Source organism: Pollicipes pollicipes, unplaced genomic scaffold (genome assembly GCF_011947565.3).
Source record: "Pollicipes pollicipes isolate AB1234 unplaced genomic scaffold, Ppol_2.1 Scaffold_4219;HRSCAF=4965_pilon_pilon_pilon, whole genome shotgun sequence".
NCBI classification, from domain to species: domain Eukaryota; kingdom Metazoa; phylum Arthropoda; class Thecostraca; order Pollicipedomorpha; family Pollicipedidae; genus Pollicipes; species Pollicipes pollicipes.
The window spans coordinates 35163743-35181819 of NW_023596448.1; the positions used below are offsets into that span (position 1 = coordinate 35163743).

At 58.0% G+C, this 18077-nt stretch overlaps 1 protein-coding gene across 3 annotated transcripts in view; it reads left to right on the plus strand.

The window, feature by feature from the left end:
• Positions 1 to 18077, plus strand: part of LOC119095584 (ecotropic viral integration site 5 ortholog) — a 96652-nt gene that overhangs the window by 59688 nt on the left and 18887 nt on the right. For all 3 annotated transcript variants that reach the window (XM_037218441.1, XM_037218439.1, XM_037218440.1), the window contains 2 exons: positions 6271 to 6490; positions 10004 to 10132. In XM_037218441.1, the coding sequence (XP_037074336.1) occupies positions 6271 to 6490; positions 10004 to 10132 (349 nt within the window). The remainder of the gene's footprint in view (positions 1 to 6270; positions 6491 to 10003; positions 10133 to 18077) is intronic.

Sequence of the window (18077 nt, forward strand, 5' to 3'; positions counted from 1 at the left end):
GCGTGCCTGTGGCGCGCGTAAATCCGTGCTGGGCGGCCGCGCGGCGGTCCGGCTCCCGCCTCGAGACGGCCGCCGGGGCGGTGCGTCCGCGCCGAAACGACCGCCGGAATTAGCCGGAGCCGCAGTGCTGGAATTGGGCAGGGGAGGACGTGGGCGGCAGTGCTGGAGTCGGCGCACCCGGGCCAGCCGTTTAGCGCGATTAACCGCGCTCGGTCGCCGCCGCCGGGCGCCGGTGACCAGATTGAACCCCGGCTGGACCGGGCCGGGACTGGACCGTCCTGGTCCAGTTCGGCGCGCTCACCGCGGGCTGACTGGTCCGGCCAGCCAGCCAGCCCTGCCGCCCGTGCTCCGGTACACCCGAGCCCGGTGCAGGGGGGGGGGGGGGGGGAGCGCCGCGGTTCTTCGGGCTGTGATTGACGTCGGAGCTGCTCGTGCCGAGCTGCCTGCCAGACACAGCTGTTTGCTGAGCTCTGCGCGGGCGTAGAGTAAGCAAACAACCTGCAGATCCCGGATGAAATATTGAAGCTGGTTCCGCTGTGACAGATGATTATAAGGCGTCACTTTGATGTGTTCGTGCCCCTGCCTCTGAACATGCATGAAAACACGTAACTGTCAAACCAAGCACGCAAATGTGGAACACAGCGCCGCGTTCTGTGCTTTCCTGGCCTACAAGCTAAATGCCATGAACGAATGCTCATTTGATTAAGTAATCTCGACTGGCATGCTTTTAGTTTGCTCTATGGACGTCGCGCTGGTAAACGTTATCCTGTCTGAATCTCGCCATATGATATTGTGATGGGGTCCCTGGTCCGTTTCGGTACAATCTCATCACGGCACGCAGCGCTTTCGGGATTATTTCTGGACGCACGCCAACGAATAGCTCATAGTCGTTGGCTAATGGTCCATCCCATGCAGCTTACATAATGACGTGGATGGTGGATACCACTTTCTCGGGACGGTAATAGCTTATGGTAATTAATTGGCTTTCTTCCAGCGAGTGGCAGGCAGAGAAGATGTCAAGCTTGTAGCGAGTGGGTTGTGATTGGCGCGATTTCCATCGCACACAATTGTCACTGATTCTGATCACCATACGCCCACTGCCGTCGGCACCCCCCCTCCCCCCCCCCCCCCCAACGCAATCACGCACCATTATTTGGAACACCAGCGTTTATCTGTGATCGGTATCGAGAGCGCGCACTGGAAAACTAACAAGCCAAGCAGCCATTCCGGCCAACCAGCCAGCCATCTGTCGAACAGCCATTCTCTGATCCCTTCTCGCCCGGCCGGTGCAGCGGGCTCGGGCATGACTGGGCAGTCACGTACCTGTGAGACCCGAGCCATGACCTCAGCACTCACGGCAGCGCAGGCCGGTGGAGCCCTTGACCCTGCTGACCCCTCGACTTGGCGATTCCAGCCGCGACCTGTCACGTGCCCAAACCCATCAGCACGCGCCGACGTGGACTTCGGGGACGCCCATTCCCCGGCCGTGTGGGCTGACGTCTCCGAAGCCCCTGCCTGGTCAGAATGGTTGGTCGCCTCGGCTTAAGGGCGTCCGGCCGCGCTCCCCGGCGGCGCAAAGCTGATTAGGCTCGTGTCGTCCTCCTGTCGCGTGCTTCCTCCGAACCTCGCTCGGAACGTCGCGACGGTTGTCGTTTTCAGCTGTTTGTGCTTTTCGCCCGAAAATGGCGGCATTGGCGGATGTTCCTTTGTCTGTGACTGTGGTGAGGAGGTCAAGGTCGCATTCTGTCTGTGGATGTCAGCCTCTGCTGACTGTTGTCCCATCAAGAGCTATAACGCGAGGAGGCTGGGGTGTTATGAGCGCTTGTCACACAGGCATGTCAGAATTAATGTCGGCGTTTCCGAACAGGGTCAGATGAATGGAGATCTCACCGACGTAAATGATCCCATCAGCAGTATTATCTGGCGTGCTGTGAGGGCACGCGCGGTGAAAGAGGACTGCTGGAACCAAGGTTACGGAATGGCCACCACCCTGGCGATGTTGGAGAGGTCATAGGTCACCAGCGTCAAAAGTCCTTGTGTACTGTGCATCGCTATGCTTTCCTTCGTGAAGCGACGACACCGTATGCGCACATGGTCCCGCGCAGTGAAGCTAACGCACAATCGACATTGATTTTCCGCGGATTTTCCCAATCACAATTCCCAAATACGGCCGGCAGACAGCGGCCGCGATAGCCTATTTCCTCGGTGCCAGGCGGACATAGATCCCAATCTGCCTTCGTTAGCCGGAATGGTAATGGCCGTGCTGTGGCCCCCCGTGCCCCGATCTACCGTCGCATCAGAGATCAGCCGGCTAAGTGTGGGTCTGGCTGGTCAGCTGGCTGGTCAGCTGGCTGGTCAGCTGAGCCGGCGCAGAGACGACAGGCGCCTCCGAGCCCGGACCGCGCTCGGTGTCCGTCCAGAGGAAGCTGAAGCTGGCGAGCTGAGGGCGTCAGCGATGGCCCGCCGTCGTTCCTGTTCATGCCAGCGGCGGTTAACGTGATAGCCTCTTTCATCTCAGCTTTACCGGGCGGGACGTTCAAGCGTAATTTGATGACTGCGCGGGGCTCGTTTTGTTTGACGTCACTTTCCCGGCAGCCGTCTTAACGCCGCAGCATTCCACCAATCGCATCTCACCTCCGCCGTTCCTGGCACCTCGGTGGCGCGTGTAACACCTGCGCTTCGCCACGCCGTGTTCTTGTCCCGGACGAATGTTCCTGTCATCTTGTCATTGATGATGTTCTCGACATATGTTCGAACCATCGTCTTCGCCTTGTCGTACTCCTCTCACGAGGGCGGCAGTCGGAGATGATCAGCCCGTCCGCGATACTAGTACATCGTCTCAATCCTTCCGTTGAGCCGTGTAGCTGTTTCGTGCTGTCGAGGTTTTCATGCATCCTAAATCTCCTGGTTTTGCACCGCACGGCTGTGGCCTGTATGTCTCCCTTCAGTGAACCGGACAGCTCCCAGCGTGTCTGGCCGACAGTGGCTGGCCGACGATGGCTGGCTGACGATGGCTGGCCGACGATGACCGCAGCCGGACAGCCGCAGACATTGGCGGCGGCGGGCTGCGCTGCCCCAGCGCTGCCTCGCGGCATAATTGATCACCGGCCCCCATTCTCATTCCGAATGGGCGAATAGAACAGGCAGCCATTCAGCGCCAATGAAACGCAAGGCGCGTGATAGGACGACAAAACAGAGACGGCCGGCTGAACAGGCACTTACTCGCCCGAAGAGAGGCCTCGGCTAAAGTTAAGCTGGAAAAACACGTGGGAGGCGGCAGATTACTTCTCAGCGAGCATCCGGGCCCGCTTTTTACGCGCAGGAAATCTTGCAGGACGCAACTTGTCGCAACTTTGTTTGCAGGGAGGAGGCGGCCGTCCGAAACGCAATTTCCCTTCTGTGGATTGGGGTGAAAGCTCATCACTCGTTCAATTTGTGTGTGGCAAATGTGTGGCAGCACCAGCCGACCCACCATCCAAACGTCTGAGACGTCGCTGGGACGGCTGACATCCGTTAGAAGGAAAATCATTGAATAGCCCAGCATTTGCCGCCATTAATGTATCTGAATCGACAGGCTCTAGCCTTCTAAAACACGCTTGGAAGCATCGATTTCGGCAGACTGAATTGCTCCCGGAGGGTGGAGCTTTCGTCGGTTGCAATGCCCCGAGATGTTTGACACCGGCGCACTCCGCAGTCCCCGGTGAAGCTCTGTGATGTTTTTCCTCTCGTTCGGAACGTCCTCGATCACGTCCCGTCTCTGGGGGAGCGCCGCTTCAGTTGCGTCGCTGTATTGCCCGGCGTGGCTTCCCCGGAGACACGTCCCTTGCGAACACACGCACACACACGAGAAGCCTCTAATTGCCTCCCATTGACTCCCCTCTTGCACCCGTCTCCGTAGAGAATTGTGTAATCAACTCGGCATTCATCGCCATGTGCCGTGACGGCCCATCGTCGTCGAGTGCTTGGACTGCGACATTAGCAACGTGTGTCGACAGTGTCAGTCTGTCAGTCAGTCATTGGCTGCAGCTTCTTCGCTGGGCCACGGAGGCGCGCGCAGGACTGGCAGGAGGACGGGCGCGATCTCTAGTCGAGCTGGGTCCGGCAGGGGTCCCAGAGGACTCCCATGGCGCAGCAGTCACAGATCCCCATTTTACCACAGACCATTTTAGGCCATTTTACCTTTCTCGTCGTGACTTGGCCTGGCGGTACCTAAGGTGTGTTGCAGTGAGCAATGCGGCGTTGCGATGAGAGGGCGACCCGCGCTGGGCGTTCTCGTTTGACGCATTCCCGATCTCGGCGACCCAGACCTGCTGAGGGAGAGGCACGTGCCGTGTTTCACCCTCGTATGTGCGCGGAAATCTCACATGTGAAATGCTGCAGCAGCTGAAGTTTGGGCTGAGCTAACTTTTCATTTCGAACTTGAGACATACAGCGATGCATGTGCCTAATGAAAAACATAAATCCCTATCTTTCAAAAACGGAAGATTTACTCCAACTGAGGGCATAAATCATATACCGGAAAAATGAGGGCGACTTTCATCCTGGCGCTGCCTCGCGCCGCCGCCCGGTCCGCCACCGCCGCCATCGGCTACCATTTCTAGCCGGCTCTGCTAACTTAGACCCATTTATCACCGAGTCGCCTGGGAGAGGCGGCCACAGACTGGCCTGCAGCCTGTCTCAGCCGACCAAAGCCCCAATTGGAGCGCGCTGACGGAGAGGCCACCGTTTCACCGAGCTCGCCCTCGCTGGCGCCAGGTGGCGCCGCGCGGTGGAATCGCCCTCGCTGGCGCCAGGTGGCGCCGCGCGGTGGAATCGGCGCGGCCGCTGTCGCTGGACTCGGTCTCATCGTCATGTCATGCCATGGTCATACCGTCGTGGAACGTCGTGTCCCCATGACGCGTTGAGCTGGTGTGTTCACTTTCGCGTCCTTCTCTCGTCCCCTCCGTTCCGTCGTGTTCGTCCGCGATCGAACCAAACTTCCCGCTGCCTAACGCAGGTCTCCGCCTTCTGTGGCGTCTCTCTCCCCTCCCCGCCCCCCCCCCCCCCCCCCCCCTCCAGCTACGGCCATCGAGCCGCGCTCTCCTCCTCGTGCGGCGGCCGTCTCCAACCCAATCGGTCCACCACCACCGCTCGGAACTACTTCGGATGGCATCCGTGCCTCTTTTCTTTCCCTCGCCTGGACGACTTTCGCACGTGCTCTCGGAAATCAGAGCTTACCGGGGCTGGAGGCAGCATCCCAAGCAGTGCAGAGGGGCCGCAGACCCGTGGGCAGGCCGCTGCGGGGTGCTATTTCTGCTGCCCAGTCGACGGTAAACTGACCTCGTCGCCCGTGTCGACCGCCGTCGGGGACAGCTGGTGACAGTCAGTCGTGACCCCATGCTGCCTGGGGCGGGGAGAGGTCACGTCAGGTCGGCTGTCAGACTGAGGCCTCGCGGTGCGATGATGATGATTAAAATCGCCCGACTGCGGTGGTGATCAGCATTGTACGTGCAATAGGCAAACCCGAGTCCGGTTCAATGCAGTGCATTAGATGAGCAACAGGAGACAGGCGCTTAGACAAGTCAGCGGTGAAAGCCTTACTCCTCGCAGGAAAAAAAACAGAATGGTGATAAAGATGCGTTAATATTTCGGCAACATGGCGTTCTCGAAAGAAAAAGCAGAAGCGACGGACCGACTTCTGCTCTTCGCTTCGGTAACGACATGTTGCGGAAATATCAACGTATTTACACTTTCATTCTCCTGGTTTTTCTACGAGGAATAAGGCTATTATCACCAGCTTATCTATATGCATAATGGTCCTCGCAAATGCGCTCAACAACACAAGATAAGCACTCCTTTGATTTTCATATGTCGCTGTGCGACACGCTGTGCAGCATCAACCTCGATCATCGTTAAGTCCCCAATGATCAGCCATTAAATGACTCAAACAATGCCAAAAAGGCTGGTTTAAATGACGACGAGCACAATGCCTGGTGAACAAATTTAGATATTATGGAAATCAGACGGGAGTAATCTGCCTCTAAGCCTCTGACTTGAGAGCCGGAGCGTTCCCGATCCAACCTGACGTGACGTGACGTGACGTGACGTGACGTGACGTGACGTGACGTGACGTGACGTGACGTGACGTTACGTGACGTGACAAGACGTGACGTGACGTGACGTGACGTGACGTGACCTGAAGGAACTGATACTGACCTTGGCTTCGCACGTCCTGCCGCGTTCCGTGTTCGCGCCGACTCGGCCGTGACCCGTCCTCCTCTATGGCCGCAGGATGATCGAGACGGACGCCAAGAGTCTGAACTCGCTGTCGAACGCCTCCGGACACAGCCGGAAGTCGTCCGACACCTCTCAGATCTCGGTGACCTCGGGCACCAGCTCGGGTCAGGGTCAGGACAGCACCGCCGAGCCCGAGGAGGACGCCTGGGTGGTCTGGGGACGCATCGTCAACGAGTGGGATCTGCACTGGAAGAAGAAGCAGCAGCAGGTCAAGGTGATGTCTGGGATGAGCACTGCTGCTGTGATGTTGTCTGCACCGGTCGCCACTGGCGTCGATTCGCCGTGAGCGGCTTGCTTTGCTCTGTGGCTGGTGCCGTGTTGCCGCGCTGTTTCCGTCTTTTTTGTTTTGTTTTTTTGTGGTTGTTGTTGAGGTTTGTGTTGCATCACTCGTTGTCCTTTCTCATTTCACGTTCCGAACTAATCAGGTATACCTAATCAGGTCTAATCAGGTCAGGTCAGGTCAGGTCTAACCCACATCAAGATTTGGCTTTCTCTGAAATGTTGCCGCGGTGTTTTGGCCGCTGCACGTGCTGCTTTTCTCAAACGTTTTCGATTTGCGTCTTCTGGATCCGCACTGGCACTGACTTACTTCACACTATCAAAGCACAGCGGCGTGCTCTCAGTGATGAAGCATACTTACGGTATGAAATGGTCAAATGCCAGATTGTACGTTGATTTATGGTCGGCTCTTCCTTGAAGCCGCTAGTGGGAGGCTTTCCATCAATTGGGAGGAGATGGTGCTGGGAACATTGCCACCCATATATCTCAGAGACATGGGGGGGAATCGCAGTAAATCATGCCTTCAGCACAACCCAAATGATGATGCACGTCATACATTAGTATCAAACTGTGTGTGGTAGTTAGTGGATGCATCCATCGTCCCAGCACAAGGCATTCCGCCTCTGTGATACCGATTTATTTCAAGCAGTTGAGTCATATAGTCAAGTTATCCATGATACTACTACATGCTACCCACCCTCTTTGTCTTATCTCGGGAATACCTCTGACCGAAAAATGCTAAAAAATATTTTGATTGGTATTTTTTGACGCAGTTGTCGTCACATGGATCGGGTTCCATGTGACAACTCTTGGTGTCACAACTATCTCGGCCTTGGTGTAATGGACGGTATTGTCCAAAAAAAAACACCACTTCTTTCGTGTTATTTGAGAGAATGTCGTATTCTGCGACCATGCGATCATCACCATCACCATTACCATCACCATCACCATCACCATCACCATCACCATCACCACCACCACCACCGTCACATCCATCGCCTGCACAACGGACCAGCGCAGCGGCCGAGTTCTCTGGGAAGCGTGCCGACGGCCGCGGCGCCCGACGGCCCGCCGCCCAGCGGCCATAAATCAAACCCGATTATCTCACGTCCAGCACGACGGACCAATCTGATTCACAAATCGGTGCGGCCCGGGCCGGCCGGACCGCGGCGTCTGCCCTGGTGAATTCAGTCCGGCCCGAACGACGCGAGGTCCGACGGGTCCGGCGGACCGCCGCCGCCGCCGGCGCTCGCGGTCCGCGGTGCAGAGTGGTGTCCGCGTAGCGGTCCGGCATTGTGTCCGCACAGTGGTCCGGCGAGCATTCGTACAGCGACCCGACATCGTGTCCGCACAGCGGTCCGGCATCGTGTCCGCACAATAGTCCGGCGAGCATTTGCACAGCGGTCCGACATCGTGTCCGCACAGCGGTCCGGAATCGCATCGCGGTACAGAATAGCACAGCAGTGCGGAATCCCACAGCGGCACGGAATCGCACAGCGGTACGGAATCGCACAGCAGTACGGAGTCGCACAGCGGTACGGAATCGCCCAGCGGTAGGAATCGCACAGCAATACGGAATTGCGCAGCGGTACGGGATCACACAGCGGCTTAGCATGGCGTCTGCACAGCGGTCCGGAATCGTGCCCGCACAGTGGTCTGGCATTGTGTCCACACAGCGGCACGGAATCCTGTCTGCACATTGGTCCGAAATCGTATCCGTACAGTGGTCCGGAATTGAACCGGTGCACAGTCGGGGATCATGACTGCACAGTGTATGGAGCATTTTGTTCTTGGATTTAGTTGTACAGAGCTCCAGCATTTTACGATGTTACGGAAGTCTGGCTTCATATCCGTGTAGAGTTCAGGCTAACCTCGTGCTGGAGTCCAGGATCCTGTGGGGTTCCAAAATCATACCGTTCTGTGTCGCGGAAGCATATTCGTATTATAGTGGTTTGATATAATATACATGAATTTATATGCAGAATCGCTGACAGTTATGAAAGCGAATTTGCACACAATCCGGAGGTAGTAGCGGCCTGTAGGTCATGAACGGCATTTAAGCAGTGCTTCGCTACAGTACCCAAACATTGATCTTGGAGCAGATCCACGGAAAGGCTCAAAATAGTACGCACTCAGAGTTGCGAAATCAAGCGGACGCGTTCTTATAATCGGATCCACGCGATGTGAATTGAACCGGATATTCTGGGCAGGCTCAATGACCGGTGACGGATCACTGGATAGATGGGTCGGCTGGTAACCACAGCGGAATATTGGATCAAATGTGGCCATTCGGCGGTCTCTCATCCGGCCCAAGTTTAGGAATTCCCAGATTCAAGTAGCTCTTGCCAAGTATACGGTCAGCTCTCACCAAGCATGCGGTCCGGTCTCAACCATACGGTCCGGTCCCAACCATACGGTCCGCTGTACCCAAGCATACGGTCCAGTCCCAAGCACGCGGTCCGGTCCCAAGCATGCGGTCCAGTCCCAAGCATACGGTCCGCTGTCCCCAGGCATGCGGTCCGTTCTCACCAAGCATGCGGTCCGGTCCCAAGCACGCGGTCCGGTCCCAAGCATGCGGTCCGGTCCCAAGCATGCGGTCCGCTGCCCCCAAGTATACGGCCTGCTCTCCCCAAGTATACGGTGTTAGGTGCTCCAGCTGTGTTTAGAACCCAAGTGCCGGTCGCTACTTGGATACACCATCGGACTCTGCACCCGTTTCACCACGCTATGCCAGACCCTGCTACTCGCGTAAATGAAGAGGAAGGAGTCGTCTGGAGAATGTCGCTCTGCCGACACGCCGCCTCGTAAAAACTCGCCAAACTCGTAAACGTCTCGGCGGCAGTGCCGTGCCCTCCTCATGTCATGTTACCGCCACGTAGAGCAGCAGTGAGCCAATGTCGGGGGCGTTTCTTCCGGCGGCGGGCGGGCGGCGAACGACGCGCCGAGCTCGTTCTCGGCCGAGATGGGATCTCAGCTCCGACTGTGATCTCGCGTAATCTCAGCCGCACGGACGCTGTGGGGAGATGAGACGGAGAATGACCAGACGGATGGGGGCACGAATGGCTTCTGACGGTTATGAAATGTGAGGGCGACTAGCTGGCGGCCGGCTATGGGTGGGAGATTGGTGGTAAAATTTTTCCATATGCTGCGTTATAGAATATCGGCGGGGTGGAGTTGGACCATCCAACGACTATCGGCCGACCGATGATTTAACGAGGCTTAACTGCCCCCAGGTCACGCTCTTTTGACTTACTTGCGACTGTGACCTCTGTTGACCAGACATGATCTCTGAACTAGGTGATCCGCTCCGACAATCACGATCTGTGTTGACCTACCAAAGTTAATACCATATACCATATGTTGACCTACCATAGGCTAGTTTTACCTGGCCTCACACCTCCTGACCCGCTTGACCTGACACATGTTGACCTGACCTGACCTGCGGCAGGACCTGGTGCGGCGCGGCATCCCCCACCACTTCCGCGGGATCGTCTGGCAGCTTCTCTGCGGCGCCCACAACAGCCCCGTCAAGGCCAAGTATGCCGAGCACATCAAGGCGACGTCGGCCTGTGAAAAGGTAAGCCCTTCAGCCAATTTAATAACCATCCAAGCGGAGACTGTAACTGACAATGATCCCAAGCACAGCACGCTCCGGACGTGGTCGAAGAGAGCCGTGTGAGTGGAGACCCAAACCGACAACGGTCCACTCCCAGCCAGTATTTTGACGGTGGGAATTGGAGTGCCGGGATGCTTGTTTGCCTCCGGCGGGCGGACCGAGGTCTGTAAGCTGCTTTTTCTGTGGCGTCGCGGGCTCGGTCGATGGCAGGCGGGTATTTTTCCAGACGAATCGCTTCGGAGGGTCTGAGCCGGGACTCGGCCCGTTTGAACAGTCGGAGTGCTTCTGGGCAGTCTTGAGTGCCTACGGGCAGTCTAAGCGCTTCGTGGAAGTTTTGAGTGCTTCTGGGGAGTCTTAGTGCTTTTGGGGAATCTGGAGTGCTTCTGGACAATCTGAATGTTTCTGCCCAGCCTGTGTGCCTCTGGGCAGTACGAGTGCATCTGGTCAGTCTGAGCGCTTCTGGGCAGTCATCCTCAGCTTAGAGTACATCCCGGTTTAAGTCCAGGCTTAGGTGACCTCTTTCCCTCTTCCCCTGGCCAGCCTACCACACAAAAGCCACCGACCGACGTCCGCTGCAGTGCATTCTTTACGGCTCATTCCCATGTCCCACCTGTACACAGTTTACGTACATGTCTCCACAGTCTGCCATAGCTCCCGGTTCCCTCCTGTCAACCCCGGTGTCCACTGTCCCAGTCATTCCTATCCTCGAATCCCAGCAGACTCGCCGTTTCCCTGTCCCCGAGCCCGGGCAGACTCCTCCCTGTTCCCGAGCCCGGGCAGACTCCCACCGTCTCCCTGTCCCCGAGCCCGGGCAGACTCCCACCGTCTCCCTGTCCCCGAGCTCCAGCAGACTCTCGCCGTCTTCCTGTCCCACCGCATCCGCCCGTTCTCTGTCTCCGGGCGCGTCGTAGAGTTCATTTCGTCGTCGAGAGGCAATATCGCGGACCTCCTCGAGGGAGAAATACGGCGCCTCGGCTGTGTCTGACGCTGCTTGGACGACGCTGCCCCCCCCCCCCCCTCTCCCCTTTCTTGGAGCTGCGCGCCTCGCCAACCGAGCAGACCTCCTTTCAGCCGGAGATGTGATGAATGTGGTCAATTCAGCGACATAGGCAACGAGTTATCGTATCAAAAACGCGCTCCGGTTTCCAAAAATAGCTGCCGACCGACAGAGCGCGTCTGGTAATGCTGGCGCGTAAGCTGAAATGCCGTATTGATCCGCGTGGTGCCCCTTTCCGACGACAACATTTTCCTGTTTACATCGGGGACATCAAAGTCTTGCACGTCAGTGGCGTGCGGTGTGCAATTTTGTGTTAGCTTGTTCACGTCGCCCTAACACAAAAGCATGCAGGAAACGACAGGGGATCGGATGGCAGCAAGTTATCTTATAAGCGGCGTTCAATTGCAATTCAGTTGCTCGTTCGCGGTTCAAGTGCGTGCTCATCGGGCTGTTGTTACGTTGTCAGGCACGCTACCGAGGTTTACAGAGTAACATCCAGGGGAGTGACACAGTGTCCGTGATGCGTTGGCCTCACTGCTACGGATTCAAAACTGATGCCAAACTCGTGAAATCACGCAAGACGGTAAAAAAGTTGAAGAGCATGAAGATTAATTACGCCTGACCATGGTGCTCCACTTCTCCACTGCGACTTGACTTAAAAACTGGATTGGTAGCTGGAGGCACTTTGTCTGCGCCGGCCACCGGGGCCGCAGGGGCTGGGCCGGTCGATAGGTGCCGTCTCTCGAGTTAATTTCGTCCACACGGGCCCCATAATCGAGCGCGTTTGTCAGCCGGCCCGGCCGCCGCCGGGAGGCGAGAATGACCTCATCATCATCATCTAACCACGTCCGCTGATGGCACGCGAGACCGGTATGGGAAGGGCGGTGGGGAGGGGGAGAGACGGGGCGGCATTAGACCGACGATGGGAGGAGAGACGATTCAATTTTTCGGTCGCATTGACCGCGGGCGCAGCATTGCCCGGTAAGCCGCGTAATGAAGGTGTCATGACACGCGACATAATCAACGTGTCATGACACGCGACGTAATGAATGCGTCATGTCACGCGACGTAATGAACGTGTCATGACACGGGACGTAATGAACGTATCATGACACGAGACGTAATGAACGTGTCATGATACGCGACGTAATGAACGGGTCAGCACACGCGACGTAATGAACGTGACATCACACGCGATGCGCACTGTGTGCGTTTTGATGATGATATGAAACCTGGAAATGCAGCGGCCTTATGCCAAGTTCACCTACTCGTTTCTGCCCCGTTATGACGGTACCAACAACCGTCCCGCCACCGCTTGGTGAACGGCGGCCGGCCCTGTATTTAGTCGACCTTGACTTTGGTCGACCCCGCGCGTGTGACGGCGGCCGGGGGGTGTTGATGTGCGCCGGGCGGGGTGGTAACCCGGGGCGAGCGGGCCCCATCGACCCCGCCGGACTGCGTACCCCGGCCGTCCGGCCCGGGCCGCCAAACAGCGGCCGCTGTCGACTTCAAGCGGCGGCGATCAATGCCTCGAAATGGCGGCGGCGGCGGCCGGCGCACCTGACCTCCTGTGACACGCAGCCGGCGCCTGCGGCCGCTGAAGGTCACCGATGCTCGATGCCGGCAGGCTCGGTCACTAGCGACGAACGCGCGTCGCAGTGGACGCGGTGGGGTGCGTTGGACGGCGGGGCGTATCGACGCCGCACGCAGGCGTGCTCGGATGGCACCCCGGGAGGGAAGGGCGGAGGGCAGGCGTCCCGTGGCGTGGGAGGAGGCGCCCGCTCAGTGGGTGGGGGGAAGGGTGACCTCCTGGGTGGGAGAGGACGAACCATGGTTCTGTGGGCGAAGGGACGAATGGCTCCTGATGAAACCTTGGTGTAACTCCATCTGCCTCGACGCATTCACAGTAACCAGTGAATCGTGCAAAGGAAATGCTTTGACTTGACGGTTCTGCCAGACGTAGCTTTCCGCCGGTGAGTTCGAACGGGCAGGGTCATTTGAGGGCTCACATTTTGATGCCTGTCGTATAATTCCCTTTCGAAACGCCTTTGTCGCCCAGCGGCAATCTATTTCCTCACCGGCGTCCTTACTGCGCAGAATATCGAGCTCCGTCTGTTGCCCCCGCGCGACTGAGTCGATGCGTCGCACGCACACGCCCGGAGCGGCATGGGCCATCAACTCGCGCAAACGGCGCAGTACGGGCCGTGCGTGACGTGGCGACCACGCACCGGCCGACCCGGCCTCAGGGCAGCGGCCGAGCGACACCCGGGTCCGTCCCCTCTTGCCGTGCCGTCAGGATGGCCGCCAATAGGGAAGCGAGCGGCAGTGTGGCGGTGGGACAAACCGCGGCCTTGCCGCTGCGCTGTGCGAGTGTTAAGCGACGTCGCCGGCAAGGCTGGATTGTGGTTTGTTTACTCGCGCGCCGTCACCGCCTCGCGTATCTCGGAATTTTTCGGTAGATTGTTTCGATCAATCATGGAAACAATGGGCCCGGGACGGGGTGTTATTTGTTCAGAGTGCCACTGCCACTTCCACGCTGCACATCGGCTAAAATATTTAGCATGTGGTCGAAGCCTTGATGTTCTTGTCACAGTGACCACGATATAGTCTCAGCAGCGACCCGTCTTCAATGCTTTGCAGATGTTGGTGTTTCGTTTTGGAAAATACCTATCCCCGTCGCCAAATGCGTTTGAAATGTTTTGCGTGATTCGTGCGTGATGTAGTGGCCCTCTCAATGCGTGGTATAGTGACCCTCTCAATGCGTGATGTAGTGACCCTCTAAATGCGTGGTGTAGTGACTCTCCCGATGTGATATGTAGTGATTCTCTCGGTGCGTGATGTAGTGACCTTCTCGAAGTAAAGGACTGCCACTGCAGATCATATCATCGAATCCCTGCAGCGTTCCCGGAGTTAGCTCCAGTGTCGCCTGGGATTTCCTGTGCACTGTTGCCGTGCATTGTCCATTCATTGGGCGTCTGCTCGCTCTGGGTCTGGGAGCTCCCCGAGGCGCCGCAGACGCTGACCGGCCACCCGCCGACCTTCTGACCCGGTCATGGCACCCCCTCGGGACACCGTCGGCCACTCCGGCGCGGGCCCGCACCGATGGGCGGTCAGCAGGCTGCGCTCGGGTTTCTTAACTTCGAGGAAGCGGCCTACGGTTTGAGCGTTCTAGCAACGCGGCACTCGTGGTGCCGGAGTTGTGCTGCGTGCCTACAGTAATGGCTGGCTGGATCTGGCTGCCGGCCGCGCAGGAAATTTTTTTACTGTCGACCTTGTGCCACGATCCACTCCGACGCCATGGGCGGTGATTGTCTCGCTCTTGGTTTTCTGCGGTACATCAACATCGTTCGTAGTGCCGCAAAGATTCTCGCAGAATATTTTCCCGTTCGCAAGGGGTCTGGTAGATTATCTTTCCGTGCGAGATTTTCGGTGCTGCGCTCATATGACCCGTTCTGATTTATTGATGTTACGCCCCCTCCCCCTCCCGTGTCTTGATGTGGCCACGGCTCTCTGTGGTCACGTGACTTGTTGGGGCCTGCTAGTGCGTCGCCCACGTGACTTGGTGACGCCCCTCGTGACGTGACCTTCTGTGTGGGGAAAGCATCCTCCCCTCTCGACCAACTGCGCCGTCACTCACCGCCCCTCCCCCCCCCCCCCCCCCCGGCCTCTGCCCCGCCCCGACCCGCCCCGCCCCGCCCGGCCTGGCCCAGTCGGCTGCAAATTGCCCGGGGCGAGGTCATCCGAGATACGAGCGAGCCAAGCCGAGCTGTATTGATCACGAGATGACAGGAACCCGGCCAGTGCCGCCGATCAGGCCATGCGTCGTGGCCGCCGCCTCCACTTAGCTTCTGCCGCCTCTCTGCCATTTCTGCTGCCCTGGGCTGTTTCTGCCGCTTCTGCGCCATGTTCGCCTCCTCTGCACCATTTATGCCGCTGCTGCACCCAGTCTAAGCCTTATCGACAGGTCTGGGGGCCGTTGTATCGACGTGGAGTCGCTGACAGCAAGATTGGTGGGCGTCGGAGCCTCAGTCGAACGGGCAATTTTAACAAGAATTGATGTGCGTTGGCTCTGAAATCCTCTCACGCCAGCAATGCGTCGGGCATAGAGAAAAGGCTCATTGGCTCTTATTATATTGTGAAACTCCCATTTGCGTCAAGCAGGTGCAGATGACAGCCCCTTCAACTAGTCGCGCAGTAACGCTGGCTGGCTTCGCTTCTGTGGACGCTTCTTTCACTCGAGCCCGATGCTTATATTGCTTTGAAGCTAGGAAACATAAAGTCCCGACGTAATCACAACTCCAAAATACCAACTAGGCCACAGGCGAGTCAAGCTCACGCGGCACCGTCGTCCGATTCCTGCAGGCACATGACACCACATGCTCTGTCCATCCCGACACCCGTCGCCCTTCGCTGCCGAGTATCCGGACCTCCGTCCGCCACGCATCCGTTCTTGACGACGCGGCAAACCAGCGCCGGCCAGTCGGCCGCTTGTTCCGCGCCCTGAGCTCTGATTGGTCAGGCGCGACGCCGGAGAGTAATGGGCTGTCTCCAGCACGTGCCCCGAACGCCGCCGAGCCCCTGCGCACCTCCTCCGACCCCGGCCACCCACCTTGCGCGTGTTTCCGCTCCGCTGCGGCAATTACACGCGGCAGAGGGCGCGGCTGCGGGCGGCGCTGTTGTCTCAGCGCCGACCGCACTGTGTGCGCACGCCGAAACGAAAACACACCGAGGCGTCGTTGCGATCGGCGTCTGTTGTTCCAGCCGGACTCGAGGGTGGACAACCGACGGCGGGCTGCAGGGACCTCAGGGACAGGACAACCGCGGCGTGAAAGCCTGGTGTGGCGACAATCGGCGGCGAGCTGCAGGGAGACCCTGGAGGCGGGACAGGGGTGTAAACGGCTGGTGCGATGAGGATCAACGGCACGTTACGAGGGATCTCTGGGGACGGGGTAGAGGCGTTGTGCAAAACTGACGCGACGACAACCGACGGCAGGCTGCGGGGACCTCTGGGACGGACAGAGGCGGTGTGGGCGGCTGGTGTGAAGACGACGACAGCCTACAGGGACCTCTGGGGCGGGACAGGGGCGGTGTGGGCGGCTAGTGTGAAGACGACGACAACCTACAGGGACCTCTGGGGCGGGACAGAGGCGGTGTGGGCGGCTGGTGTGAAGACGACGACAGCCTACAGGGACCTCTGGGGACGGACAGAGGCGGTGTGGGCGGCTGGTGTGAAGACGACGACAGCCTACAGGGACCTCTGGGGCGGGACAGAGGCGGTGTGGGCGGCTGGTGTGAAGACGACGACAGCCTACAGGGACCTCTGGGGACGGACAGAGGCGGTGTGGGCGGCTGGTGTAACGGATCGTGTGGAGTGATTGCTGTCCGACATATTGTAAGCCAGGGACGAGGAAGCCGTGCAATCTGAACGAGGGACTCAGGTATAGGGCTCTAAATGCAAGTTCTCGAAACGAGTTCTTTCTTAACAGCATTCTAGAAATATGCTCGGCAGGCTACCTTTTGGAGCAAATAATGGAGCAACTCCAGCTGCTCCATACGATCCTGATAAAATGCCTCTTTGACGGGGCAGATGCGGGTTCTGAAAGTTCCTCGTGAAGTTGTTCAATGCGCTGCCGTCTTGCCGTGCCTTCGAGTATGTTAAAATGCCATAACGTGGGAACTGCCACGAGTGTGTGACTCAGCTGCGTACACTCGGCGCTGACCTGTAAAGAGGTCTGTGACGTCAGACCAGAGGTTGGTGCACGGCGTGGGAGTCAGTGGTCGAATGTCATACATCGCTCGGACAGGCGGACATTGCCCCTGCCCTCCCCCCAGTCTACCGCTGCCGAGTGCCGACCGACCTTCATGTTGGGAGCTGACCCGTCTGCCGTTTGTGGGCTGAGTGCGCCGGGGGAAAACGCGAAGGGCGGAGGAGGGTCGGCAGCGAGCCGCCGGCGGCCGGGCTTCCGGACCGGCTGGCGGCCGCGCTGGCATTGTGAAGGGCGTGACGTAGATGATCGGTCTGCCAGGCGTGATTGGTCCGTTTGCCAGGCGTGACTGGTCCGCTTGCCAGGCGTGTACTGCTCATTGCGCGGGTGGCATCACCAACAACAACAATGGCGTTTGACGGCTGCCCGCACATATCTGCTCAGTCGTCGCGCATGCGCAGTTTAATTTGAGAGGCATGCATACTGTGTTTAAAAGAAACATGCGGAGGTAAGAAACATGTTGAGTTTAAACATTTGGAGGTAAAAAGTATGTAGAGGTTAAAAGGAGTCCAACACTGATGGCCTTTTGATAAGAATGACTGTTATGCCTTTTTCTGTAACTGCCTCGTGTTTTTGTTAATTGATGTTCTCCTAAATGTTCGTCATACCGCGCACGAACGCTTGCGACCGGCGGTCAGCGCTCTTGCCGAGCGGTCAGTTACAAGGCTTTCCCCCCGGCGCTCCTCGTGGGTGGTTCATTGGGGTTGGTAACACCCCCTCTGTCAGCCCTACACAAACCGAGGCCGATGAATGGGGCCGTTCTTTCCCGCCGGCCGCCGCAGCGGTCACGAGTATATGGGGAACTTTAACTCCGGCTGCAGGCGACACTTCGGTAGACAAGGAAACGCGAAACGGGCCTGGTTTGTGTTTATCTTCTGTATCGGAAGCGATTACCGATGTTCCGTGCGGCACGTCGAACACTCGCGCATCGCACCACCACTGAAAAAACTACCAAGAAAGTGGTGACCTTGGGCATGAGGACTCTGGGGGCCTGAATCCGCTTTGGTCGTCGGCCATCCATATTGGTCAAGAATCGCCGCCCTGCGATTTGTCTGTCTGTCACGCAGTCCTTGGCGTGTCCTGCAACACGCAGGTCGCACGGGAATTCGTGCTAAAACCCCTGGTGACCGTTACTTGTTATGCA